This window comes from Mya arenaria, chromosome 16 (genome assembly GCF_026914265.1).
Source record: "Mya arenaria isolate MELC-2E11 chromosome 16, ASM2691426v1".
Lineage (NCBI taxonomy): Eukaryota > Metazoa > Mollusca > Bivalvia > Myida > Myidae > Mya > Mya arenaria.
In genome coordinates, this window is record NC_069137.1 from 44,121,095 (window position 1) to 44,143,550 (window position 22,456).

Sequence of the window (22,456 nt, forward strand, 5' to 3'; positions counted from 1 at the left end):
AAATTAAATTAAATGATTGAAACGAAGATGATAAATGCGATAAGTTTAAGCTGTACTCTATTGAACAGTGTATTATGATCGCTGATATATTAATACTGATAATAAACGGACATTGCAGTTGTTACTAGATTACAGACAAAGTAAACACCGTTAAGGTCATACAGATTAATATTAACAATCACAATTTTGTAAATAGAGATATACAAGTTGATTTCTAAATCCATGTGCATTGTTTTATAGGCTTTATTTCTTAACAGACGGACATGTTGTTTATCATATACGGATGTGTAGTTCTGTGGACTTTCCTTAATGGCGTATGGTCAGTAAGTCTTTACCATGAAGATGGCACAATGGGCCCTGGGGATGCGCTCAAGAATCCAGATAACATTTGCTGTGTAAGACAGGAGTGGGAGGCTCTCCTGTATCTCGACTACGCGACTGTCTTCATTGATCAGGTTAGAAAATAAATTTGAATCATTAAATGTCCGATGCCAGTAAAAAAAGCCCTTTTCAAAATGTAGCTAAATATGTATTTACATGTAGTACTAAGATAATGAGACAGGAAAGCTAGAAGCTTCGATTCGACGTGCTACTATTGCTTCTATTTTTCTTATGTTATAATAGATTATTGTTTTTATGTGAATTATATATATACATTATCTGTTATATATCATTATAATTCTGTATCGTGGCCATAAGTGGAAAGTTTGTAAAGGCAAACATGCCGATTCGTAACCAAAATCTGAAAACTCTGATTTGCATAAAGCGAAGCATCTTGAAATATTTCTCTATAATATAAACTAGCAATGTTTCTCTGGGGGCCTTTCCAATGTAGCATTTATCATATATATATCTGAAATATGTTTCACCTTACTAATGGCAATATGTCGAGTTTTTGTATTCCCTGAATTGAAAGTTCATTGCGAATGTTGGCTCAAGGTCAATTCACACAAATAAATGGCAAATTAATAAAATCATGACACAACGACAATTTCAGTTTACGATCAAACTCGATAGAAGCGGTCTCAAAACCGTTTCAACTTTACTCTTCATGCGTTTAAAACGCATATAAAAGTGTTGATTTTTATCTGCGTTCACAAGGTATATATTTATTTGAGGAATGAGGGATGTTGGTACATTTTATGTTGGCCGAATAAGTTAGGGATGATATTTTTTATCTTATAAAGTAAACAAAAAGTATGTTAATATTTATACAAAATCAATAGTTTTCCATCTCTGAATGAATTTCTCGCCTACCGGTATATTATGGAAACTGGACCGGATGAACCCAAACAAGTCCTTTGCTGGACATATTTAAATGTGTTGTTAAGGAGGGCAAATAATAAGTTGACTCTTTCAATACAGTAATGTATAAATTCATTCACACCCGCTCTCTTCCTTATTTCCTCCCTCTATCTCTCCGCTCTCTACTATATTCCCTCCATTTATCTCACCCTCTCTCTTCCTTTTTCCCTCCCTCTATCTTCCTGCTCTCTCCCTTATTCCCGCCATTTATCTCACCCGATCTCTTCCTTATTCACTCCTTCCATCTTCCCGCTCTCTGCCTTTTTTCCACCATTTATCTCTACGCTCGCTTCCTTATTCTCTCTCTCTATCTCACCGCTCTCTACCTTATTCCCTCTCTCTATCCCTCCCCTCTCTACCTTATTCACTCACTTTATCTCCCCGCTCTCTACCTTTTTCCTCCCTATATCTACCTGTTCCCTTCCGAATTCATTCCCTGTATTTCTCCGCTTCCTACCCTTATTACCTCACTCTATCTATCCGCTTTTTAATTTATTCCCTCCATGTATATCCTTGCTCTCTCCTTATTCCATTTCTTATTCACTCACTCTATCTCTCCGCTCTCTACCTTATTCACCCTCTCTATCTCTCCGCTCTTTACCTTATTCCCTCTCTCTATCTTCCAATTCTCTTCCTCATTACTTCCCTCTATCTCTAAAGTCTCTCTTATTTATTCACTTTATTTCCTGCTCTCTTACTTATTCTCTTCCTTTATCTTCCTGCTCACTTCGTTATACTCTCCCTCTAACTCCTTGGTCTCTTCCTTATTCTCTACTTAAACACTCCAGCTTTATTCTTTATACAGCCGTATGATACATGACTCATTTAAATTTACACAGGTTTTAAGAACGACGGACGCCTATCAAATTTGGCTTCTTTCTTGTTTCAGAATACTGCATTTGCATACATAAATGGAAGTGTTAAGTTCGGGTATAGTCTATCACGGGGAAAGGTGTATATGCACATTGATGGGGTGGAGCAGTCTCCTTTGATCCCGAAGCCAGTACCAAGTATAACCACACTTCTGTACGATTTTACGCATGTAAGTAAAATTTGTTGTTATTCGAGCTAGTACCAAGCAATGATATCTAGCCCATTCAATATTTTTACCTCGTGAACACCAAAGGTCAATAGAACTAGGGTTTGTATCATAATACATGGATACTAAATCAACCGGTAAGTTTCATTTGCATGGAGACGGGCCGTTTTAAAGATTAAATGAAGACCACGCTTCGTTGTTGACAAATGTGATATAATTTGTCGTGTGTTGTCTTATTTCAGTAAATAAGTTAATTGTTGCGTTAATTTTGCAAAAAAAAACTTGAAACAAATTCGGTCAGTTTAAAAAGGTATTGGATAGATGATATAACGTCGAATATTTGTTTTCATCTAATGTTTAGTACGAAAGCAAATATTCGGGCATGCATGCAGTTTCAAAAATAAAATGCTATTATCCTATATATGATAAAAATTTTTATATATTTCCAAAGCTTCGTTTTTAAAAAATATGCACTCATTTCTGAAGATCAAATTGTTATCTTTACATAACTGACATAATTTACTGGTTCAAAAGTGAGTTAGTCAGTTTTGATCGAAGGGAAGTAATGACCAATGATTTTAAAATAAGTTCTTTAAGTTCATAATTTCTCTACTTAGTTTGCAGTAAAAAAGTTCACTGATGATATTAGTTCACTTTAAAACTCCATATTCCAGCAATATGAAACGAACTTGTATCTTGCACACAAAACACACTTTCCCTTCATGTAAAAATCTTTGGATTGTCAAGAAAGCACTGAATCGAATACCGGTTTTAAAAAAGAAACCCGATGAATGAGATAGATTGTCTTTAATAGAAAAATGTCCATATTTCCAGGGAAAGATGTATAATGTCGCGAATGGAGAATGCCAAAAATCGTCGTTGGAGCAAAACATGACATTGCAGTGTATACCGGGTAAGAATATGACATCGCAGGGTATAACGAGTAAGAACATGTTTTGCAGTATATACCGAGTAAGAACATAACATCGCAATATGTATTAAGTAAGAATAAGAATTTGCACTTTATATCAGGTAAGAACATGGCATTGCAATGTATACCCAGTTGGAACATGACATCGCAGTATATATAATGTAAGAACACTACATTGCACTGAATGGTCCGCCCGGTTAGCTCAATCGGTAGAGCATTGGACTGTGAATCGGACAAACCTGGTTCGATTCCCGGGCGGACCAGGTTACTTCTGTTGTGATTAGTAATGAAATCCTTTCTAGAACTATTCGCACTGTACCACTGCCCCTGGCATGTACAGAAGTTGTCAGTTCCTTGTAGAGGTGAAGGCACCTAGTACTGGTTCACCGCCCAGGATAGGTGTGCGGTGGTTGAACTGTCACTCTGGGACCCTTCAATGTGCTCACGCCGGGACCCGGAGTATAAACTACTAACACCACCACCATTGCACTGAATAGCAAGAACGAACATGTCGTTGCAGTAAACGGGTAACAACATGACATCACAGGGTATGGCAAATAAGAACAAGGCATACAATTGTATCTGGAGTATATGACGTTGCAATGTTTACCGAATAAGAATATATCATTATGCCTTCACAATGTCAATAAGTTTATTCGTGATTAATTGAATAATTGAAGTAAATATAGCTTCATCAACATGTATATTGTACTTTAAAACGCAAACGATTTAATTCCAAATATTCATGTTCCTCAAGTGTTGTTTGAGCACGAATAGAAAAACAACAACGTAAAAATAGAAGGCAATAAATGTTCAAAGCTTTAGAAAGTTTATTGCCAATTCAAGCACTTTGATTTTAGATTATATATAGTAAGTGTACACGGGGCATTTCCTTTTTTAAAACAATTAATCCTTATTAAAAAAACATATACCGCAAAATGTATGGATTTGAGTTGATGGATAGAAAAACGTCGTAAACAATACTGTTAATTTCATTATTCAATCTGATAAATAGAAGTCATAAACTAACACATACACTATAAAGTTTATAAACGTACATACAGTAATGGTTATCACATATTTTTCACCCATGGCCGAGCTCAGTTACGTAGAGGTCCATTCGATTTTATAATAACAGAATATTTGCCCAATAAGAATATATCATCACGATGAAGACAATTAAAAGTTTCAGCCCAGTTACAATTTGGGGTCGCACAATTTGATATTTAATTGGTTTTATGGATTAACTATATACTATTCGTTTTGACCTAAACTCCAGATCAAATAAATGTGATACATCAAGCCCGGCGTTGATACATACAGCAACTAAAACGTTTTTGTTTGGTTGATGTTTAAGTAAAAAATGCTTGGAAATGCGCTTATATTTTCACAAAGTCTTTACTAACACTGAATGCTAGTAGTAAATAGTAGAGAGATAATATTTGTAAGTATGTGTATCTTCAGAAAAACTTGTCGGAGACTGCAGCTTTCTTACGATTGTAAAACTCCCTTATTGAAAATCATTTCGCATTGTTTTCAATTTATAGCCATTTGGGTTTATGTAAACTGCACAACAATATACAGAAACACCTCCGTCTTACAAGTGTATGCAAATTATTTTCTGCCAATCAGAAGACTATCTGTGTGTTGTTAAGAGTCTGTTTAGCGTTCTGCAAATATCATTTTATCTACAACGTTTATATTTTTATTATATTGATTGTTTTACCTTTTTTCAGAAAGATTGTTTTCTTCCTCCAATAAATCTAAATATCATAAGAATATCCCTGGACGGTAACATGCATACTCTCTTACACAGTTTGTTAAAACATTCATCATTGCCTACACACGTTAAACACCGTCACTAGTCTATGTCCACTTTCAACGCTTTGATTATTCACTTGTTATGCAACGTAGGAATGTACATCATGTACCTCTATCTTGACAGGGTCGGCCAAGGAGATATCGGCTGGGGTGATCGGTAATGAGAAGTCGGCTCGGCTCGTACATACGTACAGATACACGGATACGGGAGAGGTGCCGTGGAAAATCACGGCGACAGTATTTAAAATAGGTACTCCCCTTTTTAAAAAATATATCCGTATTCAATTCAAACAAAACCAATCACTTTAGAAAGGTCTTTGAATATGGTCATACTACTTTGAAACCAACTTAATATCGAGCATTTCTTAGGGCGTTTATGTTGGTTATAAACTGGTTTCGGTTTTATTTCGGTTTCACGAACTGTGCATTTGTTGTTACAGTTTCAAATAAAACCAAAACCAGTTTTATCGTTTTTGTAACGAAAACCGAAACCGGTTTTCGAAACTATTGAAACCCCTACCGGAGGCGGTTTCATCGGTTCGTTCCATCCGAAAACTAGTTTACTTTAAAACCAACATGGCGGAAAGTAATCAACCACGTTTGTTGAAACTCAATTCTTTTGATAACAATGCCTTACACTGGGCAAATGAGCTAAATGATAAAGGTTATATTTACAATTAAAAATAATGGCTACATGCAGTAGCTCCGCCATGTTGTTTAAACTGTACACAAAACCATGCATTTGTTACTTCAAGCCAAACTATCAAAACCGAGTTCGAAACTGCTGAAACCATTGACACCAAAACTGAAACTGGTTTGGTATCAACAAAAACGCCCATAGTTTCAATCACAATGCCCTTATATAGATAGTTTTTGTTGATACCAAACTAGTTTCAGTTTTGATTTTAACGGTTTTTTGGGGTTCGAAACCTTTTCTGAAAGTTTTGCTTGAAGTAGCAAATGCATGATTTTGTGTAAAGCTTTAAGAGCATGATAGAGCTTCTGCATGTAGACATTATTTCTGAGTTTCTTTAAAACAATGATTTCGCATGTCTGTTTCGACTAAATGGTGTTTCAACACATATGTTGGATGACTGTTCGCCATGTTTATTTTCAAACTGAGGTAGGTTTCGGACGGAACAATAAAACCTAACCACTTCCGGATAGCGTCTCGATAGTTTTACTTTACTTGAAAATGTCACAACATATACAAAGATCATGAAACCAATATTATACCAAAACTTGTTTATTACTCCCTCCATTATTCGTATTTGCCAATTTTGAAATCAAATATGACTTTGTTTTACATTAGATTGTTAATATTAATAATAATTTAATCCAGATATCGCCCCTGTGGAGCCAAAGGAGTGTGATCCAGTGACCGTGACCTACTTCGCCCCGACCGCCAACCCCGACAGTGGATCTCTCTATACCCTCAACGTCCTCGATATTGGAGATATTAAGTCACTGGATATGTTTGATATCCCAAAAGAATGTACGCATTTGTAAATGCGTAATAATAGCCTTAAAACATTTTTAATACATGTTTATTGAATTCAAACTATGCTTCTATTATGCAAACACAATATGTTATAAGATGCAAAATCAAAGCGCTGTGTGCACTGGACTATACATTGTGTTGAAATTGCGGTTAACCATGAACAAGCATTCAGCATCCGTTCTCCTAATCTTTATCTTAAAACAGAAACCGTACTAAAAGTGTTCGCTCAACAATAAAGAAATTCATATTTCTGGTCTAGGAAATTAATCGAATTGTTTGTCGCTAATTGCAATTGCTTCCATAACTTCAGTTATATTTGTGTTTGATATGCAATATTAATTTGCCTTTGTTAGAAAATTTCATGCAGATCAAACGATGAAATTGAATGAACTATGAAAATGTTTGTATGCTTTCCTTTACGATCATGCTTTTTTGCAATTCTGTTCTTTTGTTCGTAAAATGTTTGTGCCACTGTGTCAGCAAATTTATCAAGATAAACCGTGCGGGCTTTAGTTCATTGCGCAAAAATTGTTCAATGCGTGATACCTTGAGAAGGCGGATCGGATATGGATAGATGGAATAAATCAAACAATATTAAACTTATTGGCTTTTTTTACGTATGTGGACAGTGGACGCAGACAGCGTGCACATCAAACATCGGCCTATATGCTCAAGCACTTCAATTTCATAGTTAATATTTTAATCAGCTAAGAGCATACACGTTTTTCAATGAAAAGTTATTTCTGAGCCGATCTTTTAGATTTCATACGATTTTTCTCCATTTTTTTTCTCTTTTTTATCAAATTTATATAAATAAGTTACAATATTTGTTTTTATATTTTAAAATAAACTTAAAAATGAATTATTATGTGACGTAGGTAAATCCTAATAAAGTTTGAATTTGAAATCTTCTGTTTTCTTGCAAGGTCGTCTATGGCCATTCTACGTTTTGCTTCAAAATGCTATATTAGTAAAATTGTTGGCGGTAAAGGGTTAGGCACTTTAAAAATCGATCATATTTTAAACGGCAAAAATTGTATTTCTTTCCAAAAAGCGTTATTATTATTGGTTTACAAAATTTTGCTCTAATTGGTTTTGGTGAGTGCTTTTTTGGTATCTGTCCATAACATGCAGCCGTCAGTCGGAATTCCGTGAAATACCGTGAAATGGGCATTGACTGCTCACTTTCTTGTTGCACTTATTTCAGCATATACAAAGAGGTTCGGCAGGAAATACAAACGCTAAAGGGATGTACTTTACATGTCTAACTCTGCGTTTTATGGGTGGTACACTTTGGATTGTAGTATAGATTAAAAGATAAGTCAAAACTGCGAAATGCAGAATCGAACAGGCGGTACTTAAAGAGAGTAATACTGATGAGAGTGAAGGGGTATTGATATCATTGAGAAAAAGGTGAGGCTTTTAGAATGATATCAATTAGCTATTGGTGGCGCTAAACCATCGTGTGAAGGAGGTGGACGGTCGTACATAACAAAGAGGGTACATATGGTCGGGTGAGTGATGCCTTGAGAAGACAACACGAGCCTGAGGGACAGAGAAACACGCAGCAGAGGGGCGGACATACACGCGTCAGGGTGCCGGATATATAAGCGTAAGAAGGGCTGTGAAACACCCGGCAAAGTGCTGGAAATACACGCAGTAGAAGGGCTAATAAACACCCTGTTGTGGGACTAACATACACGTGGCATAGGGCGGACAGACACGCGGCAGATAGGCGGGAGTTCGTGTGGCAGAGGGTCAGACGTACACGCGGCAAAGAGGCGAACATATACGCAACAGAGGGCAGACACACACGCGGCAGAGGGGCGGATATACACGCGGCAGACATAACGGAGAGTGTAAAGGTGGTTAAATAAGTGATGCGTCTAGAAGAAAAGAAGGACGGGGCGGACATAAACTCGACAGAGCGTCGGTCTTTCATGCGGGAGACGGGTGAAAATGGACGCGACAGACTGGTGAACATATACGCGGCAGATGGGCGGCATAAACGCGGCAGAAATCACGATTAGGGTAATATTGATCGGACGAGTGATGCGTCTAGCTAACAAGGTGGAATGGGCGGACATACACGCGGCAGTGGGGCGTTCATATACGCGGCGAGGAACGGACATATACGTTGCAGACAAAACAGACATTATGGTAAACGGTTAAGGTTGTCCGTCGAGTGATGTGTCTAGAAGACAAGGTGGACGGAATGAACATACGCGCGAATGACATATGGAGGAGAGTACAATTGACAGTGAAGACAATTATCCCATTTAATAAGGAAGAAGCCTTGTTTTATCAAGGTAAAGGATGGTTTAAAACTAGCTCGGACGAATGTTGAGTCCATCCGTTTTGATAGAGTTTTACTAACCGCCTGATCAACTTTTAAGAAACAGTGTGGCCTAATTTACCTACGATAAGGACAGCATAAGGGGGCGGAAGCTGGGAATGAACTTTATGGGACAGATTCCACAGTGAGAGCATATAGACAGGACGTCGGTTAGGTATCCACCCTGTCGTGGAACGTGCAAGGAGTAACCAACCGATTGTAAAACAAAGTATTCCGATATTGTTGAAGTCACATGTTTTCATAAATTTTGTTTTTATACGAAACATGGATAGTTTCATAAAATAACAGTAAATATAATGGGTTCTATACAAGTAATATTTACAGAACATTGTATCACATAACCTTAGCGGTGGTAATGGGTTATATTTCATACAGCACTTATAAATTTGTTTTTAAACTGTTAGAGACAATAACGATACTTATATAAGGTTAAAATCAGACCATAGTGTTCTTGATATAAATGAAAATATGTATACATGTGCATCCCATACATGAGGATATGATTCACCAGTATTTAATGTAATCCTTTTTTGGGAAATTTTAAATAAAATTGTATTACTACGCAACTCGAGAAATATAGCATTTAGTGCTCATACGGTGAAATAAATTACGATAATACAATGAAACAAAATCCTCTATATCCTTTAGACACTCTCAACGTGCCGATCCGTTGATAACAAGAGTGATGGTTGTGAGGCTGGACTTCATGAAAAATTATCAAATATACCTATAGATTGAAACAACACAAGAAATGCTTATATTTAACATGTATCTTTATGTTTACATAATTTGTTTCAACATTGCCCAAATCGATAAATAACGTCAATACCTGCCCCAACCGGAGCTCCTCGGCCATTTTCCATCGAAACAACCTCGGATGAATACAGTTGCATTAGTAAAAGAAGTTAGTAAATATAATAATAAGTTATAAACTTGCAGTACAATCATACTTTAAAATCCTTTAAGTTAGGCGTAACAAAATAATGTATTTGTTGCCGGTTGCATGCACCCCCCGTCCGCCAAACAAAGTTGTTCTGATACCATGTGTAGGTTTGAAAACAAATATCAAGTTGTCCTTGAAAGACCATGGCTGTGACATTTTGACCTACTTTTTTAGCTACAGCAATGCAATAAGGTCCATATATTTCTAAAGGCCATTGAAAGGTTTTTGGTCGGGGCAAAACAATAGTGAAGATTTAAAAACCGGTAACAAACATACTTTCAGCCTCCGGGGACAGATAAAAACGTCATAAGAATAACCTAAATGTATAATTGTCTCCTGAGTTACGGCCGTGCACATTTTGCTCGGGGAACTCGGCTTCGCGGCAATAAATGAGACAACGCCATTTCGGAAAATGAACCAATCTGCAAAATATATTTTTGCTTAATTACAGTCCAAAAATCAGTTATTCATGTTTTGAATATTATAATGTTATTAATTGGGTGATCTCATATTGGCTTAGTTATTTGTCCGAGGTTAGATGTATTTGCCTGAGTCCGAAAGGGCGAAGGCAAATACAGCTGACCGAGGACAAATAACTTGGCCAATATGAAATCACCTAATAAATAAATATTTTATCAATTAACTATTACCATTTTGGTTAAAAACATTCTTATAACTTACCTTTAGTTCACATTGAAGCCGTATTTATCCCTTATCCATTCATGGTGGCTTGACTTTGCTGATTTTGACATGCATCCTTAAAGTGACATTGTACATAGGTATGAATAAAGCACTGTACATAGTAAGGAAGCATGTCTTTTCGTCTTAATTTCGTAAATCGTTTGCTAAAACGTCAAATGTTTCACTTTCGTCGTCCCTTTTGTTGGTGTAAAAAATCATAATAGTCGTAAAATCCACCAACGGGTTTAATACAACTGCAATATCAAACCGTCAAGGTGGTTTAATTATTCAATAGGTTCAAGTATTCCTAACAGAGTTTTACGAAGCACAAATTTTTCAAAAAAGTCGGAAAACGGAAAACAAAATGGCTACCTTCAAAAATTATTTCCAGCATATTTCTCATATTAGGCGAGTTTCGACGGCCAACGGAAATGGTCCATTTCTCCAATCCTATATTAGGCGAGTTTTGTAGCCAATCAAAAGGGAGGAAACTCATATAAGGCGAGTTTTGTTGATACTGGCCGATTTTGGTCGATATTGAGCGAGTTCTGGCATATATTGTCTTCAATTGTCTGGTATTGGTACAGCAATTGTTTCTGTATCTCGTCAAATACGTAATAGTTGATTAATAATTTCTGATATTAGTGAACTATCACCTATTTCTCCATTCTGTTTGGTCGAGAAGTAGCGCTTGTAGTCAACACAATGTTATGGCTAGTCATGTTTATTATACAGGTAGTACTGCATCAGTACATATTTACATAGCAATCTGGTATGTATTAACAGTTACTCAGCAGTCATACAATATTTTATATCAAGTTTAATATGTAAAATTACATGTGACACTACTGCCAAATAAAACAGTCGCTTTTAGATATCACTTCGTCCAATTAAATAATAATGTCCCGATTTTAAATGATTTTTCGTTAGATGAATAAAATAAATCAAAACAAACTTTGATTAGTAGAATACGAGCTGATATTTTATTTGTTCGAATATCCGGCGACAGTGTTACATTAGGTGTCGTTGCGATCGAGTTTAAGTTGATCACGTGGTGTGTGCGTGATGTATTAACCGGTTTTTCTTGTTTGTGGTTGGTCAACTTGAGGTCGCTGCTGTGTAACATACGGACAAATTATTGAGAGAACAAATGAATAGTTCCTAGGCAATATATATGTTAAACGCATGATACTATTATATTAATATATTGATATAAGTTGATGAATAGCATCCAATAAACTGTGGTTAAACTATATCATGTTAAACAAAACATATCTTTATGATAAACACAGAAAAGGCGTTAAACTTGATAATATAAATTTACAATTGATAACACCTGTAATATGATAATAAACTAGTATCGGCCTATCTTGAATGTCTTTAATATGTAGTAGCCAAATTGATACACATGATGTTTCCTATTGGGATATAATGTAGAGTTACTTTACTCCGATTAATAAAGCAGTGCATGATAATATATGTTTCATATGTGCGAAGACTACTTCTAGGAAGATATATGTGAACAATTATGTTGGATAAGTTGTGCACTAGTAAGTATTTAATGTCATTATAAACAGTTTTTATCGCATTTCAAAATAGGTAAACCTTTACGCTATATATACAGTATATATCCCGTCATACAGTTTATGTAGAAAATTTTAATGAAAATATTTCATAACATACTTCACAGAATAATAATTGATTAAAGGCAACCATTTGAGAATGGACAGCTAAACCATATAAAACTGTGCAACACACACTAAATATAATGATTAAAACGATTCAATTTAATTATATGATTGCAATAACTGATAAATATGATTAGTTGAAGATGTACACTACTGAACAGTGTATCCAAATCGATGATATTATTATGTAGAACTGATAATGGGCGAATATCGTAGTAGTAACAAGATTACATACAAAGTAAACACCGTTAAGGTCATACCGATTTAATATTAACAAATACAAATTTGTAAATCGAGATATACAGGTTGATTTCAAACTCCATGTGTATTGTTTTATAGGCTATATTTCTTAACAGACGGACATGTTTTGTATTATATACGGATGTGTAGTTCTGTGGACTTTCCTTAATGGAGTATGCTCGGTGACTCTTTACCGTGAAGAAGGTACAATTGGCCCTGGGGATGCGCTTAAGGATCCTGACACCATTTGCTGTGTAAGACCGGAGTGGGAGGCTCTCATGTATCTCGACTACGCGACTGTCTTCATTGATCAGGTAAGAGCTAAGAAACTTTAAACTGTCATCTTTAACATAAATCAGCAATGTTTCACAAACAATACTGTTGTTTTGTTTCGAATTTTTCATATTCTAATTTGGCCACCATTAAATGAACAAAAGTCACTAATTCCTAAACGACACACTTAAATATTTGTGAAATTGATTCTCTTGGAAAACCAGGTAAATCATTACGGGTACAAAGTCTAGATAGATGCACAAAATACGTTTACAAATATCTATTGCAATATGATGTTCAGTTTATTTCATTTCTGTTATCAAACCAATAAAAGCATATGATTGTTGTACAGGTAAAACAAATATAAGCGATATTCTGACGCTTTTTTACAGAGAAGTCGTGGCAATGTAGTTTTTAATTAAAAACCCAATTGATAAAGGCTTATGTTTTCTCCTCTATCTCCAGAATCTGTTCATCACGCTTTGTCTAAATATCCCTTTCTCTATTACCTTAATCTTCCAATGTCTTTCTCCGTCCATAACTTTTCTCCGTCAACTCCGTCTCTTTCTAAGAACAATCTCCCCCTTGCGTCTTCTCCGTGTTAGACTGATAATAAATAATATGATCAGTACTACAATTTTGTTTGAATATTTATATGTAATTACTACGAGGGGCATTCATTATGTGATTCAACTGAAACTCGTATTAGAGCTATATATTTTAAGTACATATTCCTCTTAAAACTAACAATATGACATGTGTATTAGGAAAGGCAATCAACACAATCTTCAGTTTTTCAACCTTTGTTTGTATAATCATTTTTTTATATTGATTGCTTATTATTTTTTTTGCGTTTGGTTTCTCGACAAATAGTCAATTACTATTAAAAATTGTGTTTTTTTGGTACATCGTCCACTTCAATATAAATCAGATTATTCAAATGCTTTTAAAATGAATGATTTAAATTCTATTAACTATGTGTAAACCCAATAAATGTGTATAAACAACACTTTCATCATTATCTCAGGAAAATTGAATTAGGAATTTAAAAAATATATATTTTAAAACGTAACAAAAACGAAATATAAAATGAAAATATTTTCATCTTTAAACAAAAGCAGCCGACTCTTAAAATCGAAAGGAATCCCAACCTTTGTGCGTGTCGTATTTTTCATTAAACAGTCAACAACATGTATCAAGTATGTACTAAATATACAGGTATTTGTTGTATCTACACGTGAACAAGAATACAGCCATTGAGTGCACGACTAACATGTATTTGGATATTTTCATAAACGAGGCTTATTCATGACATTTGCTTGCTTTTCTTTTTCAGAATACTGCATTTGCATACATAAATGGCAGTGTTAAGTTCGGGTATAGTCTATCACGTGGAAAGGTGTATATACACACTGATGGGGTGATGCAGTCTCCTTTGATCCCGAAGCCAGTGCCAAGTAATTACACAATTCTGTACGATTTCTCACATGTAAGTATAGGTTTGTTTTTATCCCAGTATGTACCAAGCTATAACGTTTAATAGTTAGCTCCAATTCCATACTCCATTTGATAGATTTGATGGTAGGAAACATTTTTTAAGACTTTCGGTGATTAATTACAAAAATAGATGAATCATATTAAAATGATGAAGACATCGTTGAAACAGTGAGTTTATTGAAAATAATTTTAGTATATCTCATGTTAGACGCTTCAATATAGAAACCATGATCGAAAACGCACTCGGCACAGAGTACCATAAACAAATTTTGCAATTCCGTTATTATGTATTTTTGATAAATTGTGGCACTATTGATTATTGTAATACCAATAAATAATTACTATTTCAGAAAAATGAAAGTATGAACTAAAAAAGATGTTTGTTTCAGAATGAAAATGCGATATATTTCACTGCGTAAACACCAAAATTGGTTTGTTTTGGTGCGCACTCGGTGAAATAAATTGTTATCTTAAATAAAACACGTTTGCCAAAACAATTATCCTCCATGTACAATTCAAGTTTTAAATAGTTGGTATTGGTATTGACCAGGAACCCAATGAATGAAACTTCAATATTTCCAGGGAATTGTTTACTCGGTCGTGTATGGAGAATGCCAAAAAACGCAGTTGGAGCAAAACATGACATTGCAGTGTATACCGGGTAAGAACATGACATTGCAGAGTTTACCGGGTAAGAACATGACATTGCAGTGTATACCGGGTAAGAACATAATATCACAAAATTGTGCGATCAATAAGAGTTTATCGAGAAAGACCATGGCATGGCAGTGTTTAATGAGTAAGAACATGACGTTGCAGTGTTTGTTGACAGAGTACATGACATTGCAGTTTATAGTGAGTAAGAACATTACATAAGAACAAACCATTGCAGATTGTTAAAGAAGAACATACCAATGCTGTCAATAGCGAGTCAATACATCAGATGATAACAATGCATTGCAATTAATAGCGTATAGGAGCATTACATGATAACAAGGTATTGCAGTTTATAGCAAGTAGGAACATCATATGTGAACAAGGCATTGCAGTTAATAGAGAGGATGAAACATCACATTGGACTAAGGCATTGCTGTTTATAGCGAGTAAATACATTACATGATAACAATGCATTGCAATTTATAGCATGTAAGAACATAACATAAGAACAAGTTATTGCAGTTTTTAGCGAGTAAGAACATCATATGAGAACAAGTTATTGCAGTTTTTAGCGAGTAAAAACATCACATGAGAACAAGGTATTGCAGTTTATAGCGAGTAAGAACATCATATGAGAACAAGGTATTGCAGTTTATAGCGAGTAAGAACATCATATGAGAACAAGGTATTGCAGTTTATAGCGAGTAAGAACATCATATGAGAACAAGGTATTGCAGTTTATAGCGAGTAAGAACATCATATGAGAACAAGGTATTGCAGTTTATAGCGAGTAAAAACATCACATGAGAAGAAGGTATTGCAGCTTATAGCGGGTAAGAACATCATATTAGAACTAGGTATTGCAGTTTATAGCGAGTTAGAACATCATATGAGAACAAGGTATTGCAGTTTATAGCGAGTAAAAACATCACATGAGAAGAAGGTATTGCAGTTCATAGCGAGTAAGAACATGATATGAGAACAAGGTATTGCAGTTTATAGCAAGTTAGAACATCATATGAGAACTAGGTATTGCAGTTTATAGCGAGTAAGAACATCATATGAGAACAAGGTATTGCAGTTTATAGCGAGTAAGAACATCATATGAGAACAAGGTATTGCAGTTTATAGCGAGTAAAAACATCACATGAGAAGAAGGTATTGCAGCTTATAGCGGGTAAGAACATCATATTAGAACTAGGTATTGCAGTTTATAGCGAGTAAGACCATCATATGAGAACAAGGTATTGCAGTTAATAGCGAGTAAGACCATCATATGAGAACAAGGTATTGCAGTTTATATCGAGTAAGAACATCATATGAGAACAAGGTATTGCAGTTTATATCGAGTAAGAACACCATATGAGAACAAGGTATTGCAGTTAATAGCGAGTTAGAACATCATATGAGAACTAGGTATTGCAGTTAATAGCGAGTAAGAACATCATATGAGAACAAGGTATTGCAGTTTATAGCGAGTAAGAACATCCTATGAGAACAAGGTATTGCAGTTTATAGCGAGTAAGAACATCATATGAGAACAAGGTATTGCAGTTTATATCGAGTTAGAACATCATATGAGAACTAGGTATTGCAGTTAATAGCGAGTAAGAACATCCTATGAGAACTAGGTATTGCAGTTAATAGCGAGTTAGAACATCATATGAGAACAAGGTATTGCAGTTTATAGCGAGTAAGAACATCATATGAGAACAAGGTATTGCAGTTTATATCGAGTAAGAACATCATATGAGAACAAGTCATTGCAGTTTATAGCGAGTAAGAACATCATATGAGAACAAGGTATTGCAGTTTATAGCGAGTAAGAACATCATATGAGAACAAGGTATTGCAGTTAATAGCGAGTAAGACCATCATATGAGAACAAGGTATTGCAGTCTATAGCGAGTAAGAACATCCTATGAGAACAAGGTATTGCAGTTAATAGCGAGTAAGAACATCATATGAGAACAAGGTATTGCAGTTAATAGCGAGTAAGAACATCATATGAGAAGAAGGTATTGCAGTTTATAGCGAGTAAGAACATCATATGAGAACAAGGTATTGCAGTTTATAGCGAGTAAGAACATCATATGAGAACAAGGTATTGCAGTTTATAGCGAGTAAGAACATCATATGAGAACAAGGTATTGCAGTTTATAGCGAGTAAGAACATCATATGAGAACAAGGTATTGCAGTTAATAGCGAGTAAGACCATCATATGAGAAGAAGGTATTGCAGTTTATAGCGAGTAAGAACATCATATGAGAACAAGGTATTGCAGTTTATAGCGAGTAAGACCATCATATGAGAAGAAGGTATTGCAGTTTATAGCGAGTAAGAACATCATATGAGAACAAGGTATTGCAGTTTATAGCGAGTAAGAACATCATATGAGAACAAGGTATTGCAGTTAATAGCGAGTAAGAACATCATATGAGAACAAGGTATTGCAGTTTATAGCGAGTAAGAACATCATATGAGAACAAGGTATTGCAGTTTATAGCGAGTAAAAACATCACATGAGAAGAAGGTATTGCAGTTTATAGCGAGTAAGAACATCATATGAGAACAAGGTATTGCAGTTTATAGCGAGTAAGAACATCATATGAGAACAAGGTATTGAAGTTTATAGCGGGTAAGAACATCATATGAGAACAAGGTATTGCAGTTTATAGCGAGTAAGAACATCATATGAGAACAAGGTATTGCAGTTTATAGCGGGTAAGAACATCATATTAGAACAAGGTATTGCAGTTTACATCGAGTAAGAACATCATATGATAACAAGTCATTGCAGTTTATAGCGAGTAAGAACATCATATGAGAACAAGGTATTGCAGTTTATAGCGAGTAAGAACATCATATGAGAACAAGGTATTGCAGTTTATAGCGAGTAAGAACATCATATGAGAACAAGGTATTGCAGTTTATAGCGAGTAAGAACATCATATGATAACAAGTCATTGCAGTTTATAGCGAGTAAGAACATCATATGAGAACAAGGTATTGCAGTTTATAGCGAGTAAGAACATCATATGAGAACAAGGTATTGCAGTTTATAGCGAGTAAGAACATCATATGAGAACAAGGTATTGCAGTTTATAACAAGTAAGAACACCATATGAGAACAATGTATTGCAGTTTATAGCGAGTAAGAACACCATATGAGAACAAGGTATTGCAGTTTATAGCGAGTAAGAACATCATATGAGAACAAGGTATTGCAGTTTATAGCGAGTAAGAACATCATATGAGAACAAGGTATTGCAGTTTATAGCGAGTAAGAACATCACATGAGAACAAGGTATTGCAGTTTATAGCGAGTAAGAACATCACATGAGAACAAGGTATTGCAGTTTATAGCGAGTAAGAACATCATATGAGAACAAGGTATTGCAGTTTATAGCGAGTAAGAACATCATATGAGAACAATGTATTGCAGTTTATAGCGAGTAAGAACATCATATGAGAACAAGGTATTGCAGTGTATAGCGAGTAAGAACATCACATGAGAACAAGGTATTGCAGTTTATAGCGAGTAAGAACATCATATGAGAACAAGGTATTGCAGTTTATAGCGAGTAAGAACATCATATGAGAACAAGGTATTGCAGTTTATAGCGAGTAAGAACATCATATGGAAACAAGGCATTGCAGTTTATAGCGGGTAAGAACATCACATAAGAACTAGGTATTGCAGTTTATAGCGAGTAAGAACATCACATGAGAACAAGGTATTGCAGTTTATAGCGAGTAAGAACATCACATTAGAACAAGGTATTGCAGTTTATAGCGAGTAAGAACATCATTTGAGGACAAGGTATTGCAGTTTATAGCGAGTAAGAACATCATATGGAAACAAGGCATTGCAGTTTATAGCGGGTTAGAACATCTTATGAGAACAAGGTATTGCAGTTTATAGCGAGTAAGAACATCATATGAGAACAAGGTATTGCAGTTTATAGCGAGTAAGAACATCATTTGAGGACAAGGTATTGCAGTTTATAGCGAGTAAGAACATCATATGGAAACAAGGCATTGCAGTTTATAGCGGGTAAGAACATCACATAAGAACTAGGTATTGCAGTTTATAGCGAGTAAGAACATCACATGAGAACAAGGTATTGCAGTTTATAGCGAGTAAGAACATCACATTAGAACAAGGCATTGCAGTTTATAGCGAATACGAACATCACATAAGAACAAGTAATTGCAGTTTATAGTGAGTAAGAACATCACATAAGAACAAGGCATTGTAGTTTATAGCGAAAAGGAACATCTTATGAGAACAAGGAATTGCAGTTTATAGCGAGTAAGGACATCACATGAGAACAAGGTATTGCAGGTTATAGCGAGTAAGAACATCACATGAGAAGAAGGTATTGCAGTTTATAGCGAGTAAGAACGTCACATAAGAACAAGGCATTGCAGTTTATAGCGAAAAGGATCATCAAATTGGAACCAGGACATTGCAGTGTTTAGCAAGTAAGAACATCAGATTGTTCCTAAACCTTATACATTCACAATGTTACTTAGTTTAACCTGATTGGATAATAAATAATTGCCTACTTATCTACACCAGATATGAACCTACTATTTTTGTGGTAATTATGTATAACTCCTAGGTAACTGTGGCGATTTAGCATATACCAATTTTAAATGTCAAACGGAATGTAACTTTGGAGTAACGGGGGCATTTTAACCCACAATTGAACATGCGAGTCATTATGCTCACAAACTATTTAACAAACATTAAGCATGATTGAAAACTAAATACTCAAATAAATTTCTGTAACAGAAATATACCTTCTATATTTCACATGGGACATAAGAGAAATACTCTCACATTGAACATGACTGTGACATTATGCATCCTCACAAAAACTGTCACTAAATTAAATGCTATAAATCATCACTCAGCTGATACTTAGATAGTAGTCATATATTTTAACACATTCGTCATAATACTCGGTCGCAGCTTACAGCTGTATACTGATTTTTATAATGTTTCGAGAAATCAGTTCAAATTATTGAGCAATGTATTAATCAAAGCCTCATCATTATGTGTTATTCTTTTAATCGCAAAAAAAAATGAATTTAAAACTTTCATGTTTCTCAATTGTCGTAAAACACGACAATAAACACAAACAGGGGCAAATGCACCTCATTAATGAATGCCAGGCTTATAAACGCAACAAAGAACAATAAACGTTTAAAGTTATCGCAGGTCCATTACCAAATTCAATACCTTGATTTGAAATTATTTTTGAAAGTGTACATGTTACACATGTCATTTCCTGTGTTAAAACATTAGGACCTAATTAAATGAAATATAACACGCAGGATTTCTTACTTATATAAATTAATGAATAAGTGAGGCCATGCATTAATTCAATTTCTTAGTTGTTGAATGTCATCCATTCATCTATATAATGGATATAAAAAGAGTCATTAACAATATTGTCATTTGCATTGCTTAAACAGATAATGGAGGCCATAAACTAACCCTTATAATATATATAGTTTATAAACGTACAGTCAATAGTGAATGCCAAAGATTTTCCAACAATGGCATAGCTCAGAGACGTTGAATTTCATTCGATTTTAAACTGAATAAACTGCACAATAAGTATCTATTGTCACGATAAAGAAAATTAAATGTTACAGCCCAGTCATAATTTGGAGTCGTACACTCTGATATGTAATTGTCTTTGCGGCCTAGCTGTACGATTGACTTTGACCTATAATTTAGATCAATCAAATGTTATATATCAAGCGCGGCTTGTAAACATACAACAATAAAACGTTTTCGGTTGGTCTATATTTTAAGCAGAGAAAATATACCTATGTTTTGCCAAGTATTTTTTAACACTGAATGAAAGTAGAAAAATAGTAATTATTTTATGCGTTCATTTACAAACGAAAGTTAATGGCTTACTTGTAATTTAAATTTAATGCCAGAGTTTTAAATAACCTATATTCATGAAGTTAATTTTACCGCTGGTGCCAAGATGCAACTCCGAAATAAATACTTGTTGATAACCAATCTGAACCCACCGGCTTGTCTTCCGAAACAGTAATTGGAGACTGCCGTGATGTCACAAATGTTCGACACCCCTATGGAAGATCCAGTCGCTTTTTGTAATTAACTCTCAAATTGTAGCCGCTTTGGTTTATGTTTACAACACTTTGATATACAGAAACATATATGTAAATTACTGTGCTGTATTATTTTTATTAACATTTTACGTATTGCAAACATCATTTAATAGACACCGTTTAAATATTTTTATTATATTTCTCGTTTCACCTTTCTTCCAGAGAGCTAAAACCTTTTCCGCCAAGTGACATGCAATTCCGTGCAATTACCATTAACATTAATATGCATTCAATCTTAACCATGAACACAGTTTTCAAAAACATTAATTTTACCTGCACACGTTTAACACTGTCACAAGTCCATGTCCACTTTCAGTGCTTTGATTATTGCACTTGTTATGCAATGTAGGAATATACGTCATGTATCTTTACCTTTTCAGGGTCGGCCAAGGACATATCGGCTGGGGTGGTCGGTAATGAGAACACGGGTCGGCTCGTTCATACATACAGATACACGGATACGGGAGACGTGCCGTGGAAAATCACGGCGACAGTCTTAAAAATAGGTACGCCTCTTTTTCCCTTATCATATGTATTAGTTTAATAAGTTTAAAATGAGCTTTAAAAAGATTTATACAACTTTCAAACTAAGCAAATAATGTGCATTACATGGCTTCAGTTGTGTGGCCTTATTTACCTACTCGTATTTGCCAGTTTTGAAATCATCTATGACTTTGTTTAACATTTGCTTGAAAATATTCATATTAATTCAATCCAGATATCGCCCCTGTAGAGCCAAAGGAGTGTGATCCAGTGACCGTGACCTACTTCGCCCCGACCGCCAACCCCGACAGTGGATCCCTCTATACCCTCAACGTGCTCGATATTGGAGATATTAAGTCACTGGATATGTTTGATATCCCAAAAGAATGTACGCATTTGTAAATAAAGCGAAAATATAACAATAAGCTCGGCATTTCCTTCTTTTTTGTAAACATGTTATCGAATTAAAACTATGCTTCAATTTTGCAGACACAATATGTTATTTAATGCAAAATCATAGCGCTATTTGCACTCGGGCATACGCTGTGTTGAAATGCCAATATTACATCCACATGTTTGTGGTTTGTCAACTTGAGGTCGCTGCGGTGTAACATAAGGACAATTTATTGAGAGGACAAATGAATGGTTCCTAGGCAATATAAAATAAATGCATGCTATTAATATATTGGGAGGAATGTAGACTGATTTATGTTGATGAATAACATCCATTAAACATTGGCTAAACTACATCAGGATAATTTAAGCATATCGTTATGATAACCACAGAACAAACGTTAAATTTGATCATAGAATTTACAGTTCATAACACCTGAAATATGACAATAAACAAGTATCGGCCTAACTTGAATTTCTTTAAA

General features: G+C 35.0%; 2 protein-coding genes across 3 annotated transcripts; both read left to right on the top strand.

Moving 5' to 3' along the window:
• Positions 1–350: 350 nt before the first annotated feature.
• Positions 351–6,605, top strand: LOC128221678 (uncharacterized). The gene is made up of 5 exons (XM_052930278.1): positions 351–455; positions 2,195–2,347; positions 3,179–3,257; positions 5,221–5,346; positions 6,439–6,605. Exons 1-5 carry the CDS (start codon positions 351–353, stop codon positions 6,603–6,605), a joined length of 630 nt encoding a protein of 209 aa, XP_052786238.1.
• A 5,416-nt stretch (positions 6,606–12,021) lies between these two features.
• LOC128221013 (uncharacterized) lies at positions 12,022–21,981 on the top strand. Of its 2 annotated transcripts, none has more exons than XM_052929405.1 (6): positions 12,022–12,127; positions 12,605–12,819; positions 14,115–14,267; positions 14,858–14,966; positions 21,476–21,601; positions 21,814–21,981. In XM_052929405.1, exons 2-6 carry the CDS (start codon positions 12,628–12,630, stop codon positions 21,978–21,980), a joined length of 747 nt encoding a protein of 248 aa, XP_052785365.1. In that variant the 5' UTR covers positions 12,022–12,127; positions 12,605–12,627; the 3' UTR covers position 21,981. The 2 variants fall into 2 exon arrangements, with proteins under 2 accessions (XP_052785365.1, XP_052785366.1); XM_052929406.1 differs by having other exon boundaries at positions 14,858–14,936.
• The last annotated feature ends 475 nt before the right edge of the window (positions 21,982–22,456 follow it).

Coding starts and splice junctions, on each gene's coding strand:
- LOC128221678 (XM_052930278.1), top strand. CDS start 351: ATGGGCCCTGGGGATGCGCTCAAGAATCCAGATAACATTTGCTGTGTA. Junction 456..2,194: donor CGACTGTCTTCATTGATCAG/GTTAGAAAATAA, acceptor TTCTTGTTTCAG/AATACTGCATTTGCATACAT. Junction 5,347..6,438: donor GGCGACAGTATTTAAAATAG/GTACTCCCCTTT, acceptor AATTTAATCCAG/ATATCGCCCCTGTGGAGCCA.
- LOC128221013 (XM_052929405.1), top strand. CDS start 12,628: ATGTTTTGTATTATATACGGATGTGTAGTTCTGTGGACTTTCCTTAAT. Junction 14,268..14,857: donor TTCTGTACGATTTCTCACAT/GTAAGTATAGGT, acceptor CAATATTTCCAG/GGAATTGTTTACTCGGTCGT. Junction 21,602..21,813: donor GGCGACAGTCTTAAAAATAG/GTACGCCTCTTT, acceptor AATTCAATCCAG/ATATCGCCCCTGTAGAGCCA.